This window comes from Callithrix jacchus, chromosome 10 (assembly GCF_049354715.1).
Source record: "Callithrix jacchus isolate 240 chromosome 10, calJac240_pri, whole genome shotgun sequence".
NCBI classification, from domain to species: domain Eukaryota; kingdom Metazoa; phylum Chordata; class Mammalia; order Primates; family Cebidae; genus Callithrix; species Callithrix jacchus.
The window spans coordinates 5136583-5161584 of NC_133511.1; the positions used below are offsets into that span (position 1 = coordinate 5136583).

The following is a 25002-nucleotide window of genomic DNA, read 5'->3' on the forward strand; positions in this document are numbered from 1 at the left end:
GTGTGTGTGTGTGTGTGTAGAGAGAGAGAGAGAGACAGAGAGAGAGGTTTACCTTAAAGCATTTGTTCACCAGGCATGGTGGCTCACACCTGTAATCCCAGCATTTTGGGAGGCTGAGACAGGTGAATCACCTGAGGTCAGAAGTTCAAGACCAGGCGGGCCAACATGGTGAAACCCCATCTCCACTAAAAATACAAAAACCAGTAGGTGTTATGGCACATGCTTGTAATCCCAGCTACTCAGGAGGCTGAGGCAGAGGAATCACTTGAACCTGGGTGGTGGAGGTTGCAGTGAGCAAAGATTGCACCATTGCACTCCCACCTGGATGACAGAGCAGAACCCCATCTCAAAAAAAAAAAAAAAAACAGCCTTGGTTAATGTGATTGTTGAGGCTTGGTGAATCAAAAATTTGATAGGAAGATGGGCCAACAGGAGACTCAGGGCAAGGCTACAATTCCAGTCTGAAAGTGGTGTGTTGGCAGAATTTCCTCTTGCTCACGGGAGATCAGTATTTGTTCTATTTGGGCTTTCAAGGGATTGGATGAAGCCCACCCATATTAGTGAGGGCAGTTGGCTCAAATCATGTTCATCAATTTAAATGTTAATTTCATCCATACACCTTCACAGATTCATCCAAAATAATAGTGGACCAAATATCTGGGCACCATAACCCAGCCAAGTTGACACAAAATTAATCAACACACTACCTAGGATAACTAATGATATTTTCAGTAGAATTAGATAGAAAGGGTCAAAATACAACTTCCTTGAGGATCATCAAGTGGAGAAAGTACTTTATATGAGGAGAAATATGACCAAGTCTCAAATTGTGTTAGATTCCAGAATGGCAAACATATGTGTTATAGAGTCACAGTTTGATTTTATAAGCATATTTGGACGCTGCCAATGGACTAATTGGGATCTACTCATAATTTTTGAAGTATTTTCTCAAGCAGTGTTACTAGTCTGTAGACTAGTAACAGCATTTCTTAAAAAAAAAAAAAAAAAAGTTTCACCCACATGGTGAAACACTGTCTCTACTAAAAATCCAAAATTATCCAGGCATCGTGGTGGGCACCTGTAACCCCAACTACTCGAGAGGCTGAGGGACACTTGAGCCTGGGGAGCAGAGGTTGCAGTGAGCCGAGATTGTACCATTCCACTCCAGCCTGGGTAACAGAGTGAGACTCTGTCTCACAAAAAAAAAGGTGATAATTAATTCAAAACTCTTTTTGTTCAAATAGGTAGTTAGATGAATAGATAAACTGATGAAAAATAACTACATATTTTGTTTGTGTTTAGTTTAAATATATGTAAGTTTCATTTGCCTGATAAAACAGAAGCTGAAGAAACTAAAGTAAGGTGGGAGAATTTCTGAACTTCAGACAAATGCCTATGTGCAAGTGATATCTTTTCATCTAACATTCATTAAAATTATGAAAAAGATTTTTAAAAATTCTATAATCATGGCAATTCAAATAAAATTTTGGCCACTATAAAATATCACATACAAATTAAGCTCTATTCTTGTTAACCCTTTCTCAAGTAATTTCAGGGAAAATCTATTTTATTAGTAAACTACTTCTCAATTATTCTGATACTCATTTTACTAGTTGGAATTTTTAAATATCTAACCACTGCATTTCTCTGCAAAACTCTGAGATACGACTAGCTGAAAGCACTGTTTCTCTTTTTAGATTTCCATAGAAAATATTCAGTGAACACTTATTTATTGAACACATCTTCCCTGCAGTCATTTACATGATAATCATATCTATTTTATATACATCAATGTGTTATTAGTAACAACATGAATTGCCACATCCTGATATAAGCTTGATATTAGCAAAACCAATTATCTAAGTTTACTTTTACCATGCCCTGAAGGCAAAGTAGGTGTTCAACTTTCAGAATTTATCAGAAGGGAGAGTTTGCAAATGAAAGCTTTTGTCATAAAGCAATTTTTGTTCTTTCATTAAAATTGGGCACAGGATATCTTAGCTAGAGGACGATGTAATTTGTTATCAGTCCTGGATGGCCACAATAGCTATAGGGAAAGGAGTGCCCTCCCTGAATCAGAACTTGGTACAGTGGCGTGGAGAAGTATATGCAGGGGCTACCAAGAATGGGAATAACCCCACCTTCAAGTCACTGTGAAGTCATATTACCACGTGCATTTATATTGTCTTTGCAATATGAAAATGTAAATTCCATTTTAATTGCATCTGTAAGGAATTTATTTCAAAAGATACATGAAGCCTGATTTTCCCTTTTACAGTAAATAAAATCTAATGTCAGGGTGATGAAGTGATTTGCTCACAAGTGAGAGGCCAAAGAGGGAAGACTGTAACCCAGGTTTTTGACTCTCAGTCTAGTATTCTTTCTAGAAATCATTATAGAATTATCTCATTCGACAGACATTACTGGATACCTAAAATGTTCCAGAAGACCTGGAGTGGTTAATGAAGCTGATGTAGCCCTTGCCCAAAAGAATATTTCATTCCAGCCTCTCATGGGTAATTTTCAACCACTGTCAATACTAATGAATAGATATTCTTTATTTTAAGTATTTTTGCCATGGTCTGTAGAACTTAAGATTTATTCTTAGGTTTGATCTTCTTTTTACTTATATTCCTCAGTTGTCTCATTTGTAGTATGGATGAAATTTCTAACATTTCTTAATAAGATCTTAGAACACTCCAAGTGTTCAGTACTATCTAATTCTTATTCTCACTATGATGTTCTGCTGTTTTTCTTGTAGAATCTATCTCTATTGATGATGGCTTGATCTCTCAAACCTCATTAGTATTTAGGATGTGGTCAAAATTACAAAAATTTATGTCTTTGTTTCTGTTTAATTTGTTTTTCTTTTCTTTTTTTCTTTTTTTAAGATGGAGCCTCCCTCTTTGCCCAGGCTGGAGTGCAATTACACAATCTGCCCTCACTGCAACCTCTGCCTCCTGAGTTCAAGAGATTCTCCCGCTTCAGCCTCCCAGGTAGCTGGGATTACAGGCATGTACCACCATGCCCACCTAATCTTTTTGTATTTTTAGTAGAGACAGAGTTTTTTCTTGTTGGCCAGGCTGGTCTCAAACTCCCGACCTCAGGTGATCTGCCTGCCTCGGCCTCTCAAAGTACTGAGATTATAGGCAATTTGTTTCTCACATTGGTTCTTTGCTTTACCAATTTTGCATGTTTACTTTCTTTTTTTTTTTAATGCTGCTATAACTTTGATCCTGGAAGGTGAGATCTCCTTTTCCTGTGGCACCTGATGCTTGTGTACACCTGGGCCACTCATGCAGTTCTTCCTGCTGGGCTGCAGGAGAATCTTTCAACTAGTCTCTCCTTTCTCACTTTCAGCCACTGGTACCCAACCTCTCAAAATATTATAGAATTTGTGCAATACTTGTAAGTCATAGCATACAATAACTACTTTTTAAATATCATGTTAATCTCATTCCTCCATTCTAACTACGTCTGAGGAGTTCTGTTTTATGGGCTTCAGCAATACCTGGCATCATCTGATTTTTGTGTCTCAGCTTTCCTGCTCGTTTCTGATCTGTGTGGTGGTCAGAGCCGTAGAATCTGCATCTGCGATTTAGGATGGAAAGAGTTTTATGTGAAATCTAGCCGGAAATTATTTCCCTGCTAGACAACAAAATTCTTTTTTTTTTTTTTTTTTAATTGGTGGTGATGTTTTTGGTTTTCAAAAGAATCGCCTTTCTATACATTTGTGGATAAAGGGAAGATATAATTACACAATGGACAAAACCAAAAACACATATTTAGATCTCTGTTATCAAAGGAGAAAAGTTCTCCTTAAAACGTTTTAAAACTTGACCCTTCCCAGGCCTGCGCTTATATAATTCCAATAATAAAAGGTGGAGACGAAACTCTTCCTCAGAAACAGTCAAATCATTCCATTTCAAGGAATATAATAGGCTTCAGTTTTGTGATGTACAGAGCTACAGTAAGATATAATTTTATAAGCGTGCCTTTGTTACTACTTACCGGATTAAGATAGTCTAACCATTTGGCTATTCCAAGAATTTGGTAGCAGCACTAAATATTTGTTTCATCAAAGAAAAACAAACATGGCTCACGCCTGTAATCCCAGCACTTTGGGAGGCCGAGGCGGGTGGATCACGAGGTCAAGAGATCGAGACCATCCTGGTCAACATGGTGAAACCCCGTCTCTACTAAAAATACAAAAAATTAGCTGGGCATGGTGGCACGTGCCTGTAATCCCAGCTACTCGGGAGGCTGAGGCAGGAGAATTGCCTGTTCCCAGGAGGCGGAGGTTGCGGTGAGCCGAGATCACGCCATTGCACTCCAGCCTGGGTAACAAGAGCGAGACTCCGTCTCAAAAAAAGAAAAACAAACATGACAACCATCTCCCTCGATAACTAGAATAAAACCAAGTGGTTTTTCAGTGTACCCCAACACACCAGGTAACATGTGTGCTTTTGAGGAACTAGCCAGGAAAGACATTAAACAGAAAAAAGGTGAATTATGAAGTCCTTACCCCCAAGGCTTCAGATAATTGTGACTGGATACTAATGGCATAATGGAACCCAGAAAAGGGAGACAAAACAAGCTGTCAACAGAGTTTCTATTTTCATAATATCTGAAGTAGGCCAGCATTTACTTTTCTTTCCTAAGAATGAGCTTGCAAGGCCGGGCGCAGTGGCTCAAGCCTGTAATCCCAGCACTTTGGGAGGCCGAGGCGGGTGGATCACAAGGTCAAGAGATCGAGACCATCCTGGTCAACAAGGTGAAACCCCGTCTCTACTAAAAATATTAAAAAAATTAGCTGGGCATGGTGGCGTGTGCTTGTAATCCCAGCTACTCAGGAGGCTGAGGCAGGAGAATTGCCTGAACCCAGGAGGCGGAGGTTGCGTGAGCCAAGATCGTGCCATTGCACTCCAGCCTGGGTAACGAGAGCGAAACTCCATCTCAAAAAAAAAAAATGAGCTCACGAATATTACTTGAATAGCTTTATTTATTGATTGTATTATCAACATACAACTGTCCCCTCTATCCTGTAGATTCTGATCCATAAATTCACGTGTGGATAGAGCAGGTGTCCGTCAATAACGCTGCCCAGGAGCTTCTGATAACCGGATCCTTCCCTTACACTCCTCCCTCCCAGCCCTGGCTTTCACATCGCTGTCATGGAGTAACATCAAACTTCCTTTCTCCTCCACTATAGAGTAAGGAGCGCTCTGCACTGACCTTTTCTTACACTGTATTACAACTATTTTTCTGAGATTTTAAAAGCAAGTATTTATTGGCCTGTTACGTGCCAAGGTTTATGTTTAGGCCCATTTTCAGAGGGGAACGAATCCTCCACAGAGTTTCAAAACGAGTGGGCTTTTTATAAACAAGCAACGTCTCTGCATTTGTAATGGACTCTTCTGGAGAAGATAAAAAGTCCCTTTTCTTTTTTTAAAGAATTGACAATAAAAGTAGAAAGTGTTATGCAAAGTTTTCCTGAATATCTCAGCATATATCTGATCCAGCCAACTATACAGAAATAAAAAGTGTGAAGTACAGGAAATTCTCCAGCCAACTTCTTTGTTCCTGGCCTCCATTTTGTCCACACTAATCACTCTACTCCTTAATTTTAAGGTGTTTCTGTTGATTCGTGAAATCCCAGCATTTCTTTTCTTAGCAATGTTCCAGTCTCCATATAATCTCGCATACATTTCCTGTATCAAATATACACAGTTTGGGGGCATTTTATGAAACTAAGAATTATTAACAGTTTTATTATTGCAGGTCACATGGTGTTTTAGTTACGTTGTTTAGGAGAGTCAGACGATTTTAAACATAAACATTTAATTTTATGCATGAAATAACATGGTGTTTAGGATTTCAACTAAAATAAATTATTGGGCAGGGGAAAGATGGACTGGCATTATGGATGAAATAATCTATGAGTTGATAACTGTTAAAACTACGTGAAGTGGACATGGGATCCCACTATATTATTCGTATTTGTTGTTGTTGTTGTTTTAAATAGTTATTTTTTTAGAGCAGTGTTAACTTCACAGCAAAGTTGAAAGGAAGGTACAGATTATTTCCCCAAATCCCCTGCCCCTGTACGTTATCAACATTCCCCATGAGCATGATACATTTGTTAACAACTGATGAACCTACACTGACACCTCATTATATCCCAAAACCCATCGTTTACATTAAGATTCTTTCTTGGAGCTTTGCATTCTATGATTTTGGACAAATGTATGGTTTTGGACATATCTATAATTATAGTATCACACAAAGCATTTTCAATGCCCTAAAAATCTTCTGAGCTCTATCTGTTTCTCTCTTTATCTCTGCTAACTCCTGGCCAACGACTAATTTTCTTATTTTTGGTCTCCATAGTTTTGTCTTTTCCAAAATGTTACATAGTTGTAATCATACAGGATGTAGCCTTTATAGATTAGTTCCTTTCACTTTAGTAATATGTACTTAAGCTTCCTATGTGTTTTTGTGGCTTTATAGATTATTTCTGTTTAATACTGAATAATATTCTATTATCTGAATATACAATTTCTTTATCCACTCACCTGCAGAAGGACAGCTTAGTTGATTCTAAGTTTTGGCAATTATAAATAAATAAAGCTGCTATAAATACCTGTGTGCAGGTTTTGTGCAGACATAGTTTTCAACTCTTTTGAATAGTTGCCAAGGAGGATTGCTAGATCTTATAGTAATAGGGTATTTAGTTTTGTAGAAAACTGCCAAATTGTCTTCCAAAGTGGCTGTACCACTCTGCATTTCCACCAGCAGTGAATGAGAGTTGCTGTAGTTCCATATCCTTGTCAGCATTTGGTGTTGTCAGAGTTCTATATTTTGGCTGTTCTGATAGGTTTGTAGTAGTATCTCACTGTTATTTTAATTTGCATTTCCCTAATGACATATGGTCTGGACCATCTTTCCATATGGTTATTTTGTATTTATATATCTTCTTTGATGAGACGTCTCCTAAGGTCTTTGACTAATTTTCTTTTTAATTGGGTTATTTGTGTTCTTTTTTAAAATTGTGTTAATTAGGTTATTGAGTTTTAAGAGTTCTTTGTATGTTTGAATAATGGTCCTTCAGCATGCGGGACTTTTGTAAATACATTCTTTCTGTGTGTGGCTAGTCTCTTCATCCTCTTGACAGCTTTCTTTTCTTTTTTAACAGAGTTTTGCTCCATTGTCCAGGCTGAGGTGCAGTGGCATAATCTCCTCTCAATGCAACCTCCACCTCTCGGGTTCAAGCAGTTCTCCTGCCTCAGCCTTCTGAGTAGCTGGAATTACAGATATGTGCCACCAAACTAGGCTACTTTTTGTATTTTTAGTAGAAACGAAGTTTCACCATTTTGGCTAGGCTTGTCTCAAACTCCTGACCTCAAATGATCCACCTGCCTCGGACTCCCAAAGTGCTGGGATTACAGGCATTAGCCACCACGCCTGGCCAGAAGTTCTTCATTTTAATAATGTTCAACCTATCAGTTGTTTCTATCATAGATTGTGCCTTTTACATTGTATCTAAAATGTTATCACCCTACCAAAGTTCATCTAATTTTTCTGCTCTGGTAATCTTCTAGAAGTTTTATAGTTTTGCATTTACATTTAGGTCTATAATCCATTTTAAGTTAATTTTTTTGAAGGGCATAAAGTATGAGTCTATTTCATTTTTGCTTTTTTTGCATGTGGATGTCTTGTTGTTTTGAGGCTGTTTGTCAGCAATACATAGCAGAAATGTTATATTACTGGCAGAGTTGTTAAATATCAGTACATACTAAAATTACTTTGGAGAGAGTTTTCCAAGTATGTAATCCTAATTCACCCTGTGCAAACTAACCAAATCAGAGAGGAATCCAAGCTGGTATGCTATAAAAATGTTTCCTAAGTCATTCTTTGGACAATCTAACAGCTTCGACCTTACCTGCAGATATTCCAAGGCATAGATCAGTGTTATTCTCTGCTGTCTCTTTCCACTTATAGATGGAAGCACTTGGAGAAGCACTCATAATCAGTAAGCCAAATGACTTAGAGGAGGGATTTCTCATTTTTCTTATTGATCATTATGGAACCCAAGTGTCTGCCTCTGTGCATTCAATAAAGTTAATGCATGCAAAATTAATTAGATATTTACCTTAGAAGCAAAGTCATAAAAAGTTATATATTTGCTCTGGTAATGCAATTACCCATTATTTTGGTAAAAATATTGCATTATCTTTAGATCACATGCATGCATCATATGAGTTGGAATGATTGTTACATGTTAGGGACATTTCAGGTGACCATATGGTGTTGAAGTGCAGTAGCAGCAGCTACATATACATGTGGACACTGACACCTTACCTAATTGCCCAAGACTAAGGTTTTCATGGCGACTCCAGAGAGAATTTAAAAGTCCCTTCTGTTTCACTGCTCTATCTTTCTCATCCTTCTGCTTAAACCATAACATACAACAAGATTAACAAAGCACAGACTTTTCAGTGAAATCAGGTTTGGTATCAAGCCCTTTAACTTTCTGATCCGTTTTCAGCAGCTGTAAGTGCTGCACCATCACTTTTGGCATCTCTCCAGAGAGCAGAGAAAGACCTTTCTTCTATCTTTGATCCATTTCCTATCACTGGAGATTATCTGCAAGAAATCATCCAACAGAATTTTACTATTATTATTATTATTATTATTATTATTATTATTTGAGATGGAGTTTCGCTCTTGTTACCCAGGCTGGAGTGCAATGGCGCATTCATGGCTCACTGCAACCTCCGCCTCCTGGGTTCAGGCAATTCTCCTGCCTCAGCCTCCCAAGTAGCTGGGATTACAGACACTTGCCACCATGCCCAGCTAATTTTTTGTATTTTTAGTAGAGACGGGGTTTCACCATGTTGACCAGGATGGTCTCGATCTGTTGACCTCGTGATCCACCCACCTCGGCCTCCCAAAGTGCTGGGATTACATTTACTAGTATTATTATGGTACCAAGAAATAAAGTCTTTTTAAGTCCTTTGTTTAGAATCAGCACTAACATTAGATACTCTGTCCTCAGCACTTAAGCAGCATCAGTGAAGCAAAGCCCTTGCTAAGTATAAATAATAATCCCAGAGAGCTTGTCTATGTCCTTCCGGCTCCTATATTTAAGACAAACAGCACTACCATGGATCAATAGGGGCAGAAAGACATTGTCATTGAAATAGTAAGTGGCTCCTTGATGAGAAAGGTTTTCACCTCGCGCACAGTTTAAAGTTAAGTGCCTTTTAAAAATGGGGAAAATCGGCTGATTGGGTTACTCTACAGAAGAGCAAGCCATTATTGCGTTTATGTGACACTGGTGATTGCAAGTCACATTGCAGGAAGCCTGTTTATTCTTTATACTTCTGCCAGGTATTTTATCTTTAGGCGAGAAGTCTCACCACATTCAGGTGTCATTTTCCTTTGTTCTTCCAAATTCTTCTGTGTCCTCAAGACAACCAGCGCAATGGTCTCACCAGTATGGTCGGACCTTTCTCCTATTACTTGGGGCTTGTCACTGCAAAGTCACATGACCCCTGCAATTCCATTTGTGGCATAGTCTTCTCAGGTGCAGAGAAAACTTAAGTTCACTGTAGGAATAAAGTTGGCAAGATGCACCTAACTTTAGTCAAGCTGTAAGTCAACAATCAGAATGAATTGAGTAATTTACTGGGCATTCTCCTACTGATTCAATTCACAGTTTCCCTGTTGATTCATTCACAGTTTTGACAACTAGAAGTCCAAGGTCTGAGCATCCTCATGGCTGGATTATGCTAGAGGCCTCGTTGTTTACAAATGACTGTCTATTGATTGTGTCCTTATGTGGCAGAGAGATTAAAGAGGGGTAGCTTTTATTCTCTTCCAAGAAGTACAACAATTTTATTAAGGAGGCTTCAAACTCAGAACCTAATTACCTCCCAAAGACTCTGCTTCCTAATACCATCACATTGGGGGTTAAGGTATCAATATATGAACTTGGGTGGGACATAAATATTTAGTTCATAACAGCTCAGAACTGCTAATGACATAACTGTGTATTGAATATAGCTCTTGCCTTCAAGGAGCTTAGAAAATGTTAAAGATATAAATAAAATAACTCAATAGCAAAGGCCGACTGCTATTCAAAATCAATATTCTAGGAATGTGAGTGACGCAGAAGATGAGAGAAAGAACACATCACATCGTATTCTGTGTTTACATGCTTGTGATTTACATATATTAGTATTTATTTAATCTCTTGTAACAGTAGAAATAAATTTCCATACTTTGTAAGAAAGAAAACCAAGATTCAGAACGTTAAATAACTTAATGGTTGAGATTGGAATTCAGGTCTCTAATTATTTTTTTCTAGAATTCATGAAGAAATTGGAATTCGTGATGAAAGAATCATAAGAAGAAGAAAAGGATTTGGACTTACAGCAGTAGTAAGGATAATTTTAAATAGTGAAAAGGGAGGAGAAGAAATACACGGATAAAATGAACATGGTGTTTTAAAGGGAATAGTGAATACATCTCTCTCTTTGAAACAGTTGTGTCTTGCTGGTTCTAACAGCACAATGTAAACATTTGCTATTACTTGCCTAGAGTTTTAAGATTAGTAGAACAATTTTACATATATTATTTTATTTGAGGTTTATGATAACCCTGTGAGTTAAGTAGAAAAGATATTTTAATTAGTATCCTCCCTATCATAGGTGAAAAACTTGAGGCAAAGGTTCGGCCATGGTACCAAGATCTTAAAATTAATAACGGACGAGGACAAATAATGAATATGGCTCTAAAGACATTTTCCAAATTGCTTTTGAAATATCCTTGTATCATGGGGTTTTAATGGAAATTCAAACTTCCATCAAAGATATCATAAAGTTATCACTAAGTGATAAGTAACATGATCTTGAGACCCCCAGATGTAATGATTCTGCTTCTGTCAATCACAGTTGACCCTTGACCAATGTGGGATTAGGTTCATTGATGCCCCCAACACAGTGAAACATCCATGTGTAATTTTTGACCCCCTCAAAACTTAACTACTAAAAGCCTACTGCTAACTAGAAGCCTTAATGATAACACAGTCAATTAACATATATTTTGTATTGTATATGCATTTTATACTGTATTATTACAATAAAGTAAGCTAGAGAAAAGAAAATGTTATCAAAACTCATGGAGGAAGAGTAAATACATTTTCTTTATTAAGTGAAGTTGGATCATCACAAAGTTCTTTATCCTGTTTGTCTGCATATTGAATAGGCTGAAGAGAAGGAGAAAGAGGAGGGATTGGTCTTGCCGTCTCAGAGGCGGCAGAGGTAGAAAAGTCGGAGGAAATGGAAGTTGAGAGACAGGCATATTTGGTGTAACTTTCATTTTTTAAAAAATTTCATATGAGTGGACCAAGGATTCCTTTTTAAAAAAAAATTATTTATTACACTTGAAGTTCTGGGGTACATGTGCAGATCGTGTGGGTTTGTTACACAGGTATACATGTGGTGGTTTGTAGCATCCATCGCCCTGTCTTCTACATTAGGTATTTCTCCTAAGGCTATCCCTCCCCACTACCCCCACCCCCTGCTTTTCCTTCCCTAGTCCCCCACCCACCAGGCCCTGGTGTGTGCTGTTAAGTGGACCCAAGCATTTCAAACCCCTGTTATTCGAGGATAAACTGCACTAAAGAAAACAGCTCATATCATCAAAACATCCAATAACTTAGCCTATACTTTTCTCTTAGCATGTGTGCATTTTTCACACCAAGCACAGTGCCTACCACTTAAAAGTTGTGTGGAAAATAACGATGTTATTGAACTGCCAATGTTGGATATAATTAATGTAATTATTACCATTTTGTGTTGAAGGAACCATGGCTTTCATAAATGAAGTGGTTTTCTCAGAGCTGGTAAGTAGTATAGCTATTAAAATCCAGATTTGAACAAAGACCCATCTAAATGCAAAAACCTTAATTTGCTTCCATTATGAAATTATTATAAAATGCATTGTTGCCAGATAACAAACTCACACATGAGAACTTGAACAGTCTAATTTCTGGCCAACACCAGAAATCACCAAATCTCTTTAGTCCTTGTTGCTGTTGCTGCCATCAGTCCCTTTTGTCATGTGAAGCTCTTAAAATCACTCTCTCTGTAAAGAGAGATGCTGCTTATCCTTTCTGATGCTCTAGTCTTGCTGGCCCCATTCCCCAGCCAGAACCCTGCAAGACTTTGAGGCAAGATGATTCTACTGCCCATGAGCTAAGCTAGGTCAAGGATGACTTTGGAACAACGGGTTAGTAGAACTCAGTGCTCAGCTCTGTCAAACCCAATCGGAGGCACATACAGGTGTTAGCTACCCTAGAAGGTGTTCTGGCACCTGCCATTTGCAGATCTGCAGTCTATTTATGATTTCTGTTTAGGGATTAACACCAACATGATTAATGCTGATGTGTGTGTGTGTGTGTGTGTGTGTTTAATCTCTCAAAATGTGAATTATACCCACCTTCTCAGTGAATCATGTTGGAATGGTAGCCAGATACCTGTGCTCTAGCCATGTTGTTTTTATTAAACCTCCTATGTCTTCACTAACACAGCCTTTCCCAGCCCTGTCTTGGGGAGTTACTTTTTGTGGCTTAGGGTTGATGTCAAAGAATTGGGCAACCATTGGGCTCAGAGTAGGAAAAATAAAATGTTGGGGTGGAGGTTTAAGGATAAAACACAGGTATAATTTTTTTTCTGGGGCATCAGGTCCACTGCCCGCCCACAGTCTCTTAGCCTCCCCTTTACTAATTATCTCCAGAAAGTGGGGAAATAGTCTTCCAGGCAGGTGTCCCAGAATTGTCCAGGACTGGTGTCTCCAGAAAAATAACTTTTATGTATTGAAACAGTGTATTGCTGTATAGATGTCTTTTTCTCAATAATACTCAAAGGCAATGGAAGCAGGATGGCATTTTGAATGAATTTCACAGTACTTCTTCACAGTGGTAACTCCTGATGGAGACTTTATGAACTTCATTCACCACATGGGCATATATATCTAAGACAGATTGTAAGCTTCTCTAGGGCAGGAATCAAGTTATATTAATCACTCTAATCAACAATGCCGAACCCATATCCTAGTAGACATTTTATCCATAACAGATGTTTGCCAAATAAATGTTGCTTAATAATTAGATAAATATTCAGCACACATAAAAATGTTTATTTTTTTCTGAACTGCAAAAGATTTATGAAAGATTTCAAAGAACACATTTATCCACTCCTAAAAGCAATCCCATTATTTGCTATGTAATTTGTACCTTCATATCTAAGAGAATATTATCTGAAATATAACCAAAAATGTCTACAGAAAGGTCCCTATTATTAAAGAAATGCTCAAATTCAAGAATCTCCAAATATGCATGTTACAGACAACTTTTTTTTTTTTTAGATGGAGTCTTATTGTGTCACCCAAGCTGGAGTACAGTGGCATGATCTCGGCTCACTGCAACCTCTGCTGCCCATGTTTAAGTGATTCTCCTGCCTCAGCCTCCCAAGTAGTTAGGACTCTAGAGGACACACCACCATGCCCAGCTAGTTTTTGTAGTTTGTAGAGATGGGGTTTCACCATGTTGGCCAGGATAGTCTCTATCTTTTGATCTCGTGATCTGCCTGCCTTGGCCTCCCAGCTTGCTGAGATTATAGGCATGAGCCATGGTTCCTGGCTATTACATACAACTTTTTAATTTGTAAAACAACTTAGATTGATTTGCAATTAAACAATATTTAAGTTAATGAGACTTTGTGTTGTGAATATTGTTAACTTCAAATAACTATATATAGGCACAAATAATCAGATTATTTACAGGACTTCAGTTCATTTGTGATGTGCAGAATTTTGAGGCAATACTGCTCTTTTAGAGAATGCTTTTCTGTGTAAAGTAAGATTTAAAATACCATCTAAGTCCCACATATTAAAATACAGTTTGATGGCCCAAGCAGTGCATGGTGACCTTCACAAGATAAACTCTCTGTGTCTCAGATTTGTGTACTAATAAATAAAGATCAAGTAACAACCCTAGGGTATTTCTAAGAAGTATATCCTGTCACAGGCTCAGGTCCGTCACTAATACAGAGTAAACTTACAATAAGTGAACATTTGTTGTCATGTTTTTATAAAGTATTCTGCTTCTATATTCATTATTTCAAAATTTCAAATATTACTGAACACCTGGAAATCTATGTTGGTTTATTTTATGAGTAAATTTTCTGTTTTTCTTTACCTTTCCAGTATTTAAGAAGGATTTCATTAACCATTAGTCAAGGTTATTATGTTTCTCCAGGAGACATATGCCAATATTTTACCTCCAGAGGAAAGGTAAAGAAATTTAAGATGGTAAGAAGAGTCATCTGCCTCTACTTGAAAAAATGTTAAGAGTTACACCTTTTCAGGCTGACAAAAGCTTTTAGGTTCATTAGGTTTGAGAATTACTAGTAAAACTCTTTAAAAAATATGTAAACTATAAGTCCTTCTCTGCCTTCATTATCATGATGTTTTTCAGTTGCCCTCAAATAGTCATCCTATAGTATTTAATATAGACACCAACATGTTGTGAAAATAATTCATGAGGAGACTGAGATTTTTGACAATTGTTTCTTCCCTTGACCTTGAACAAATTATTTCCCCAAAAACCTAAAGATAACTATAAACGCCAGCCAGCTTTTGGGAGGTTCTAGGGTTTAGAGGACCTTACAAGTTCCCTGAATAACTGTAGGAACAGTGATACATGAAAAGGTAAGTTATTATTGAATGTTCTTTATTATCAAAACTTTCTATCCACTTCTACTAACCTGAATATACGAGAGGAGATCCTTGGGGGAAGAGAAGATGGAACAGTAGCAAAGAGTATAGGGTGTCCATATTTAGCATGCACAGCTGGTTTGTGTAGCAAGGACAAAAATCAGGAGTAGATTTAAGCCATCCTACAAAGTATACAACAACAGCAAACATGAATGTGAATTCAGTATGTTGGCTATTAAAATTAGTTCATATAAATCAAGACAATCAAAAGGAGAAGCCACAAATAACAAACCTTACTGGAAAACAACAACCACAAAGTATTAAATCATGCATTTCCAAGTAATTACTTCAAACTGCTTGTTTTAACTCACAGTAATTATACTCTATGCTCATTTTTCTACTTTACTTAAAGCAAGTGAGTTATTTCAAGCCTCAATGGCTTCCTTTTGAACCACAGTAAATATTGTAGTGCATAAATTATTATATTTGTGATAAGTATATATGTTGTCTTTGTATCACATTCTAACTACAAAATTCAGCAGTTCTTTAGTTCTTTGCTTCTTTAATCTCACTGTATATATAATTTGTATATATGCATTATATAGAAATGTGCTGATACAGATTGATGTATAAATGAATGGATATTATTTTTAATTTACTGACAACTTTTTCTCACATAAAACACTATATTCACATTATTTTAGGATTCAATAAATACTTTTGGAAAGCCATATTCTTTGTAACTATATGACAAAGTGGTCCTAGACACTTTTAACTTGGAGTTTTTGTTTTTAGGCCAACAGTTTTAGAGGATTTTAAAGGGAATTAGTTAACTGAAATTGACATGAAAGGGAAGCCAAAAAGACAGAGACATACAACCGCAATCCTCAACACTTTTACACAGGTTACATATTTAGTTACTTTCCTACATCCAGAGAAATCCTTTTACCTATCATAGTGTCATTTTCAAATTCAACTTATTTTAAGGGCTTTCGTAATGCTCATTTAACTTGATTTTACCTGAAATAAATGATACGTACATATAGGTATGGAATCACAGTTGAAAGGTGTTGTATTGAAGTGTGGTTTGCCTTAGGTCCTCAGTGATGATTTGGGTAATCCTAAACAGACATGTACTTATTGAGAACAAACACAGCATGGGGCACGGATTGCCAAAATTAGCATTTGAATACCTTGCAAACTGAGGCACCCAATCAAGTTGGTGGTGTGTTTGTTTTGTTTCTTTGACTTTTTAAAAACATTTTGGTAAATTCCTCATGTTTCTAACTCTCTAGTCTTTTGGCAAATGCTTATACTATATATGGGTGTGTGTATGTGTGTGTATCATTCATATATATATTTATGCATATATATCATATGGACATTACACATACAAAGTAAGGGAATAAATATCTATTTAATTTTATGTGAGATTTTTAAATACCTCTTAAAAGGAACACTCTACGGCATTCAAAAATTAGTGTCAGAATTACTTTTATAAAAATGAAAATGTAAAGCAAATTGTATTAGTCCATTTTCATGCTGCTGATAAAGACATACCTGAGACTGGGGAAAAAAGTTTAATTGAACTTACAGTTCCACATGACTGGGGAGGCCTCAGAATCATGGTGGGATGCGAAAGGCATTTCTTACATGGTGGTGGCAAGAGAAAATGAGGAAGAAGCACAAGCAGAGACCCCTGATAAACCCAACAGATCTTGTAAGATTTATTGACTATCACTAGAATCACAAGGGAAAGACCAGCTTCCATGATTCAATTACCTCCCCCTGAGTTCCTCCTACAACACATGGGAACTCTGGGAGATACAATTCAAGTTGAGATTTGGGTGGGGACACAGCCAAACCATATCACAAATATACCAATAAAAGTTTGCATACTTACTATCCAGCATATGCATTTATTATGCCAACAGTTTTGCAATCACTACTGACTACATTTCAAAGCCTCTATCTCATGTTATTTAAAATGTATTATTATTAATGTTTTCAGATATACATTCTCTAATATATCATTTGCCTTTGATCCATCAAATCTTCATATGATTGGAGAAAACAAAGCCAAGACGTAGTCTATCAATTTGATTTGCTGGTATCAACCTCTTTTTTTCATCTTTTTAATCTTCTAAATTATAGATTCTGTTAAAACTTCTTTCAACTTTAAAATTGTACATATTTACAATTTTATTTTAAAAAATTAATGCCGTAATTTAAAATATTTTTAAAAATATAAATACAATATAATTTAGAGTTAAGACATTGAAATATCTTTCAGATTAGAGAGCCAACAAAAGAAGATCTGCAAAGAATCTCATAATGTCGCAAAGAAGTAGGAATTCTACATAATTTGGGGACTGAATATCATAGTAGAGAGATACCTGTTGAGCCACGTTAACAATACATGTAGAATAGTCCATAATTTCTGAAATCTCTTGCTTTTCTTCCTAGAACAGTAATAGTGTTTGTCAAGCTACTGACATAATTAATTTATTAGGTGATAGTAAATACCTAATAGCCTGAAGATAGTTGAAATTCAAGCAGCATATCATTCTTTCTGGAATGTAATGACTGACTTGGCTTAGAATATTTCAGTTTTTGCTGTTGCTTGTAGCATTTATAGAGAAGACTTTACAATTTTTTAATTTTCTTTAATTTGTTGTTTATTTGCATATATGGGCTTATTAGTTTTCTCCTTATTATTAATATTTGTCTGCATCGGTTATTATGTTACTGAAAACCATGTAAAATATGTCAGAAAATAGATACATTAAAAATATGAGAAGACATTCAGAAAATACTGGGATGATTTTGTAAATTTGGAGAAAGAGAAACCGATTTATACCCTGTTTTATAGAGCAGGTTTTCAAAAAAAAACACATTAAATTGTTTCTAAATAAAGTCACACTCAAAACCTTCTGGGGTCTCTTCCATTTGGCAAATACTATCTATCCCAAGGTTATGAAATACATAAAACTTGTAATATTTCCACACCATATAATACTTTGCAGTGAGCTATTTTGTAAACATATACTTGAAGATAATAAGATGTCCCTATATTTTCAAACAGCCAAAGAGAATATGTGATTAGAAGGAAAAAGACCCATAATTGTCATTACTAGTCATATTATTCATCATAAAATTAATATATTTACCTTTATGTTTTGTTGAATTACTGTCTTGTTAACCCAACAAAAGGTAGGCATCATTAAAACAATCTCGTTACCATTTAATACTTAATGTCAGTCTTTTTGAGGCCTGTTTAAAGTGAGCTAACCTCTTTTCTACATGGCAACATGGAGATTCTGAAAGCAGCTCAGGCTGGGTGCAGGGAGAACAAGTAAAGTGGGTCAAATCATATCTCTATGGTTGGAAACACAATTATCTGACCTGATAAAAAATGATTGAGCTGTTGTCTCTAAATGTGTAACCTATGTTCCACAGTCGTAAGAGCAACCCTGCATTGAAAGAGAAATCCTAATGAGAAATATCTAAATGTTAGTTTTAGAAAAATATAAACTGTATTCTTTTTTTCCTATTCCTTCTCACCATTATAGTATTTTTTTTCTTTCCTGCCTTTTTTGGTTGCTGTTGTTGCTGTTATTGCTTAAACTTGGCAGAAATATCAGATTTCTCCCATAATGCAAAGCACTTTCACAAATTCTCTTCAACTTGTGGACTTTAAGACAATAGCATTGCCCATCTTCTCCAGGATTTCAGGCATTTCTCTGTTGCATTTCTCTTAAGCCGACCATGTTTTATTCAAGTTATATAAGCAAAGCAAAAATAAGTTAAAGAGCAATTTTTAAAGGCTAAGGTGGCAGTACTAAGTGCTACTTAACTTATTTTGGAGATTTTCTTTTTACACTTTAGAGATGTTATTCTATTATGGGTCCAGGTAAGAAAAAAGTGCCAACTGACTGAACCTTACCAAATTATAAAACACTGTTTGAAAAAAATCTTGTTTCATTCTCTAATGGTCTAATTCTATTTTTTTTTTCTTTTTTACTTCATACTTTTAGGTAAGACTTTTATTCAATTGCTTCAAAAATTGAAATAAACTACTGAAGTTTATTTAGGTATTCTGATAAAAGTGACTTCATTAGTCATAATTGAATATTGAATATTGAGTTTTGAGAAAAAGAGGAAGTCATAATTGAGTATTGAAAAAAGTCATATTCAGTATTCAATAGTCATATTGGGTATTGAAAAAAAGAGGAAGAAAGGAATTCATATTAATTCAAGTGTGTGCAAATTACCTCATAAAAGATTAAAATTAAATTTTTAACCAATATCTAAAAATCAGTCCCTGGAGAAGGAAACTTCCCATTTTACTACAAATGTTATTATAATTAAAGTCACATTTTTATGTATGTTAATATGAGGACAGTCTTTTCAGTTTTTCTCCAAACATGACACAGCTTCATTCAAATAAAAGATTTATATCATCACTTTAAAAACCTGTAGAAATCTAAGCCTCTAATTTGATGGAATGAAAGGAACTGAATTTATTTCCCACCTGAAACTATGGAAAAGAAATACAGAGAAAGAATATAAAACAATGATATACAAAACTGCAATAAACAGGCAATGATGCATAGTGATCCTGAAACATAAGAGACAAACTATGATTGCCTCAACTTAATGCACTGAAAGAGGTTCCTGGCCACAGCAGAGGAAGGAGGTACAGAAGCAGAGCCAGAGAATGTCTCTGAGTTGAAGGACATAGCTCAGAGCCCTTGGAGAACAAGTTAGTTGAAGTGTAAAGGGCAGAACACTGGAGAGAAGAGAAATGCACAGAAAGAACTATGAAGACATGTAAAGGTTCTCTCTTGAGTATTCAGCTGAATGCCGATCATCACTTGCAAGTAAAGAAAGCACATGAAGCCAAGGGATGAACTGTCTGATCTTTTCTACAGAGGGGGTGAAACTGTATATTCTTAGCCAGATTGGAAATGTTTATCTTCTGTTGAACATTGGGTAGATTAGTTAGAAGGACCTTGCATGAGTAAGGTGTAATAATTAGCCTTAGACTACACATTCATCTAGCCTTGCCCAACATATCATAAGAGTAAGATATGAAAAATCAAACTATTTTTAACTTGACTTCACCAAAAAAAATTCAAGAACATTTATGGGAGAATTAAAACATCCAGCATCAGACAGAATAATTTTGTAATGTCTAGTATCTAATGAAATATTTCTAGAAATACAAAGAAGCTAGATATTGTCATCCACAATGAGAAGAAATATTAATTGATGAAAACAAACCCACAAATATTAGATTAGCAGACAAGGGAATTAAAACAGTTACTATAACTGTATTTTGCAAAAAATCAGTGGAACTAAATATAGAGTTCATAAATAGATTTTCCCAAGTATGGCTAATCAATTTTTTGTCAAAGATGTGAAAACACATTAGTGGAAAACTATTAACATTTTCAACAAATAATAAGGAAGTAATTGCATATCTTCCTGCAAATAAGTAATTTTGGAACTAAATCTATACTTGGTAGAAAAAATTATCTCAAAATTTACATCAACAGAATGAAGAACCAAAAATATATGATGATTTCAATAGAAGCCAAAAAAGCATTCAGTAATATTCAGTATTTTTTCATGGTAAAGAAATCAACAAACTTGATATAAAAGAAATAAACCTCAACAGGACAAAGGCCAAATACAAGAAACCCACATCATATTGAAGAATGCAAAACTGAAAGCCTTCCCTGTATGATCTGAAAAAGGACAAGGAAGCCCAGTTAACACTTTTATTCAGCATAGTACTGGAAGTCCTAGCCAGAGCAATTAGAAAAAAAGAAAGAAACAGAAGAGCACTTAATTGGAAAGGAGGAAGTCAAACTATCCTTGCTTGCAGATGTTATGATCTTGTATTTAGAAAAACCTAATGACTCCACCGAAAGACTAGTGCAACTTGTATTATTCTGTTCTCAAGCTGCTGACAAAGACATACCCAAGACGGGGTAATTTATAAAGAAAAAGAGGGTTAATGGACTCACACTTCCACCAGGCTGGGGAGGCCTCACAATCAGGGCAGAAGGCAAAAGAGACATCTTACATGGTGGCAGGCAAAAAGACAATGAAAGCCAAGTGAAAGGCATTGCCCCTTATAAACCCATCAGATCTCACAACACTTATTCACTGCCATGAGAACGGTATGAGAGAAATTGCTCCCATGATTCAATTATCTCCCACTGGGTTCCTCCCACAAAATCTGGGAATTATGGGAGCTATAATTCAAGATGAGCTATGGGGACAGAGCCAAACCATATTAGAATTAATAATGAATTCAATAAAATACAAAAAAAGATACAAAATTAACAAAAATCCATAGTGTTTGTATAGGCTAACAATGAGCAATATGAAAAAGAAACCAAGAAAACAATCCCATCTGTGGTAGCTACAAATAAAACAATACATAGGAATAAACTTCACTTAAGAAGTTATTAGCTCTTAGGATATCTCACCTAAATTGAAAGATCTGTACAATGAAAACTATAAAATATTGATGAAATAAATTGAAGAGGACACAAAAAAATTGAAATATGTATTAAAGAATCAACATTTTTAAATAAAGGTTTGTAATTATTAAGTTTTACTATCCCAAGAAATCTACAGATTCAATGTTATCTCAATTAAAATACCAATGACATTCTTCACAAAAATACATAAAACAAATGCTAAAATTAGTATGAAATCACAAATTACCCAGAATAGCCAAAGCAATCCTGAGCAAAAATAACAAAGCTGGAGGCATCACATTACCTAACCTCAAATTACAAAGCTATATTAACCAAAATAGCATGGCGCTACCATAAAAACAGACATAGACCAATGGAACAGAGTAGAGAACATGGAAATATATACATTTATGGTCATTTTTGACAAAGTCCTCAATAATATACATTGGAGAAAGGACAGTCTCTTCTACAAATGGCACTGGGAAAACTGAATATGCATATGCAGAAGAATGAAACTAGACCCCCATCTCTCACCATAGACAAAAATTAAATCAAAATCCATTAAATATTTAAATGTAAGCCCTGAAACTAGCAAATCACTCGAAGAAAGCCCTGGGGAAATGTTTCAGGATGTTGGTCTTAGCAAATTTTTTTTTTTTTTGCGTAAGTTCTCTAAAGCACAACCAAAGGAAAAATTGACAAAAGAGATTACCTTAATTTAAAAACTTCTGCACAGCCAAGGACACAATCAGAAAATGAAGAGATTACCTATAGAATGGGAGAGAACGTTTGCAAACTGTTCAAATAGGTCACAGATTAATAACCAGAATATATAAGAAACAACTCAAGAGCAAGAGAGAAAATAACTAACCAAATTTTAAAATGGACAAAAGATCTTAACAGACATTTCTCAAAGGAACATACGTAAATGGCCAACAGATACACAAAAAAATGTTCAACATTACTAATAGTCAGATAAATGCAAATGAAAACTACGATGAGTAGCTATCTCACACTAGTTAAATGGCTTTTATCAAATAGACAAAAAATAATAATAATGGATTCAGATGAAGACAGAGAGAAAGGGGAACACTTGGACAATGTTTGTGGAATGTAAATTAGTACAGCTACTATGGAAAAGAGTATGGAGCTTCCTCAAAAAATGAAAAGAAAACTACCATAAATCCACCAACGCTACTGTTGGGTACATACCCAAAAGAAAGTAAATCAGTATATCAAGGAGTTATTGGTTTTCTTATGTTTACTGCAGTGGTATTCACACTAGTTAAGATATGGAATTAACCTCAGTGTCTATCAATGCATGAATGAATTTAAAAATGTAGTATATATACACAATGAAATATTATTTAGCCATTAAAAAGGAATGAAATCCTGTCATTTGCAATGTCATCTGTAGAAATGGAAGACATTACATTAAGTGAAATAAGCCAAGCATAGAAAGACAAATATCATGTGTTCTCACTCATATGTGGGAGATTTTAAAAAATGATCTCATGAGGGTAGAGAGTGGAATGGTGGGTAGCAGAGGCTGGGATGAATGGTAGTGAGAGGGGAAGAAAGACAATCGGTTAATGGGTACAAAATGCAGTTAGGTATAAGCAGTAAAATCTAGTGTGACCCATCCTGCTTCTGCTTGCCCTTTGTGTGCTGATCCCACTGCCTAACCAGTCCTAATGAGATGAACAGGGAACCTCAGTTGAAAATGCAGAAATCACCCACCTTCTGTGTTGGTCTCACTGGGAGCAGCAGACTGGAGCTGTTTCTGTTCAGCCATCTTTCCATGAGGCCCTATTTTTAAAATTCTTAATGATGATCTGTAGGCTTTCACTTAAGAAACAAGAGAAATGTGCTGTAAGAGTATTACTCAAGTAATATGCTCCAATTAGTGGGTTATAAAGTCAATTTGTGTGTTCATAGACAGCGAGAAAAAAAAATAGAATAAATATTAGTGTACTGCCCATGAAAAGGTACTTGTTTCATGAAGAACTAATTTCAGTTTTGAATATAAATTCATCTATGTACTGGGATGCAGTAAAAATATATCTCAATATTAATTAATTATAGTTTAAAAGTGTGATAGACTATAGTTATAAGTCTAAGAAATAAGTTATTTACTTATTAAAGTTATAAGAAATAAGTTATTTACTAACTTATTTATTGATTTCCATTTAGTCCTCTCCTATTGTGATGTGTGAAAATTATTTTAAAAACAGACCTATAAAATGGAATTCAGATAAGATGACTCATATTAACTTTTCTACCTCATTATAACTTATGTTAGAAAATTAGTCAAAATTATCTTTTTGAAAAGGGGTCAGAGAAAAATTAATTGCTGCAGAGATAATAGTATTTCCTGATATTTTTCTGAGCACTGGCTCCAAGACCAGTCAAACAATACTGAAAAGACCAAGGATGATAAAGAGATCTTAAAGACATCCTTGTTTTACAACTAAAAAGTTTGGCACATACCTCAGAGAGATTTTTCTTAGTTTTCTTACTTAGATTTAACTATCTAATGAGATTTTCAATCCGAAACAGAAACATCAGATCAATTAATATAAGTAACAAAAATGTTCCTTTTGTGTGCAATTTCTTCTAAAAAAGTAATAGATATTTACTATAAAATTTTAAAATTTAAAACTAATTAGAATAAAATAAGCCCCATAGCAAAATCATTACTTTAAAATGATAAAAGCAACATTTCTAAAATTAGATACAAAAACTGCAGAAAAGGATAAGGAAGAAAACATTTAAAAACTGTTATGTTACTAATAAGAATATTTCACTTTTAATAAATTCATTAAATTGAAGGTAGGGAATCTCTACTCTTCCTTAAGTAAATATTCAAATATTTCTGTCATTGCATAAGCAGACTTTCAATATGCCAAGGAGAAAAAGGTCAGGGGCCAAGATCCTAGAACTCTTTTCTACATTGAATGAAAACTGTATAAATCAAAGCAAAGTGTATGTTTGTGGTAACAATATTTAGGGCTGCGTAATCACAGACTTGGACCGATCACAGAGGCCTTCGCTGAGGAAGCAGAAGAGATTGTTAGAGCTATCACCTGGGGCAGAGCTATGAAGACTCAGGGTGAGGGCCAGGCCTCAGTATCTCTCTCTGCAGAGGATCGCAGGCACAGACAGTGAAATCTGAAACTGATCGTGACTTTCCCACAGGGATTAGAGAGAAGCAGTGGGGAGAAAGGTGAGTCGATTTGCAAGCTGCCCAGGTGGGGTGCTGTCACTGAGGGAAGACAAGAATGAAGCAATCCCGCCAATGGCAGCTGGATTAGCAACTGTGGGGTACACTAAGCAAACACTTCATAGCACAGCACTTCTCCCGGGGTGAATACAAGGCTGACTACAAGGACTGCAAGTGTTCCTCATAAGGCTCACAGGTTTGGAGATCATTGACAGCCTGGCGACTATCGGGAGAGTTCACTGGCCCCCAGGGGAGTCTGATGGAGAGAATGGATGGGCCTGTGTGGTGGCATTTGACTCTGAAGTTATGTTTTCCCCTGGACTCTGTTTCACAGAGGAGTCCTGGCCTTTGGGATGTGCTGTGATTCATCCTTTGGGATCTTAAACTCTACCTAGATTCAAGTCACGTGCAAAGACAAAATAAAAGTGTCAACTGACACAACTCTGTTCAGGACAGGAGCTTTATCTGACCACTGGGACAGGACATATCCAAAGACAC

General features: G+C 35.9%; 1 protein-coding gene across 2 annotated transcripts in view; it reads right to left on the minus strand.

The window, feature by feature from the left end:
• The window catches only part of LOC118145584 (uncharacterized), a 440827-nt gene that overhangs the window by 123256 nt on the left and 292569 nt on the right, over positions 1-25002 (minus strand). For both annotated transcript variants that reach the window (XM_078339361.1, XM_078339362.1), the window contains exons 5-6: positions 23022-23129; positions 21994-22049 (exon numbers count right to left, since the gene is read on the minus strand). In XM_078339361.1, coding sequence (XP_078195487.1) covers positions 21994-22049; positions 23022-23084 — 119 coding nt within the window. In that variant the 5' untranslated portion in view covers positions 23085-23129. The remainder of the gene's footprint in view (positions 1-21993; positions 22050-23021; positions 23130-25002) is intronic.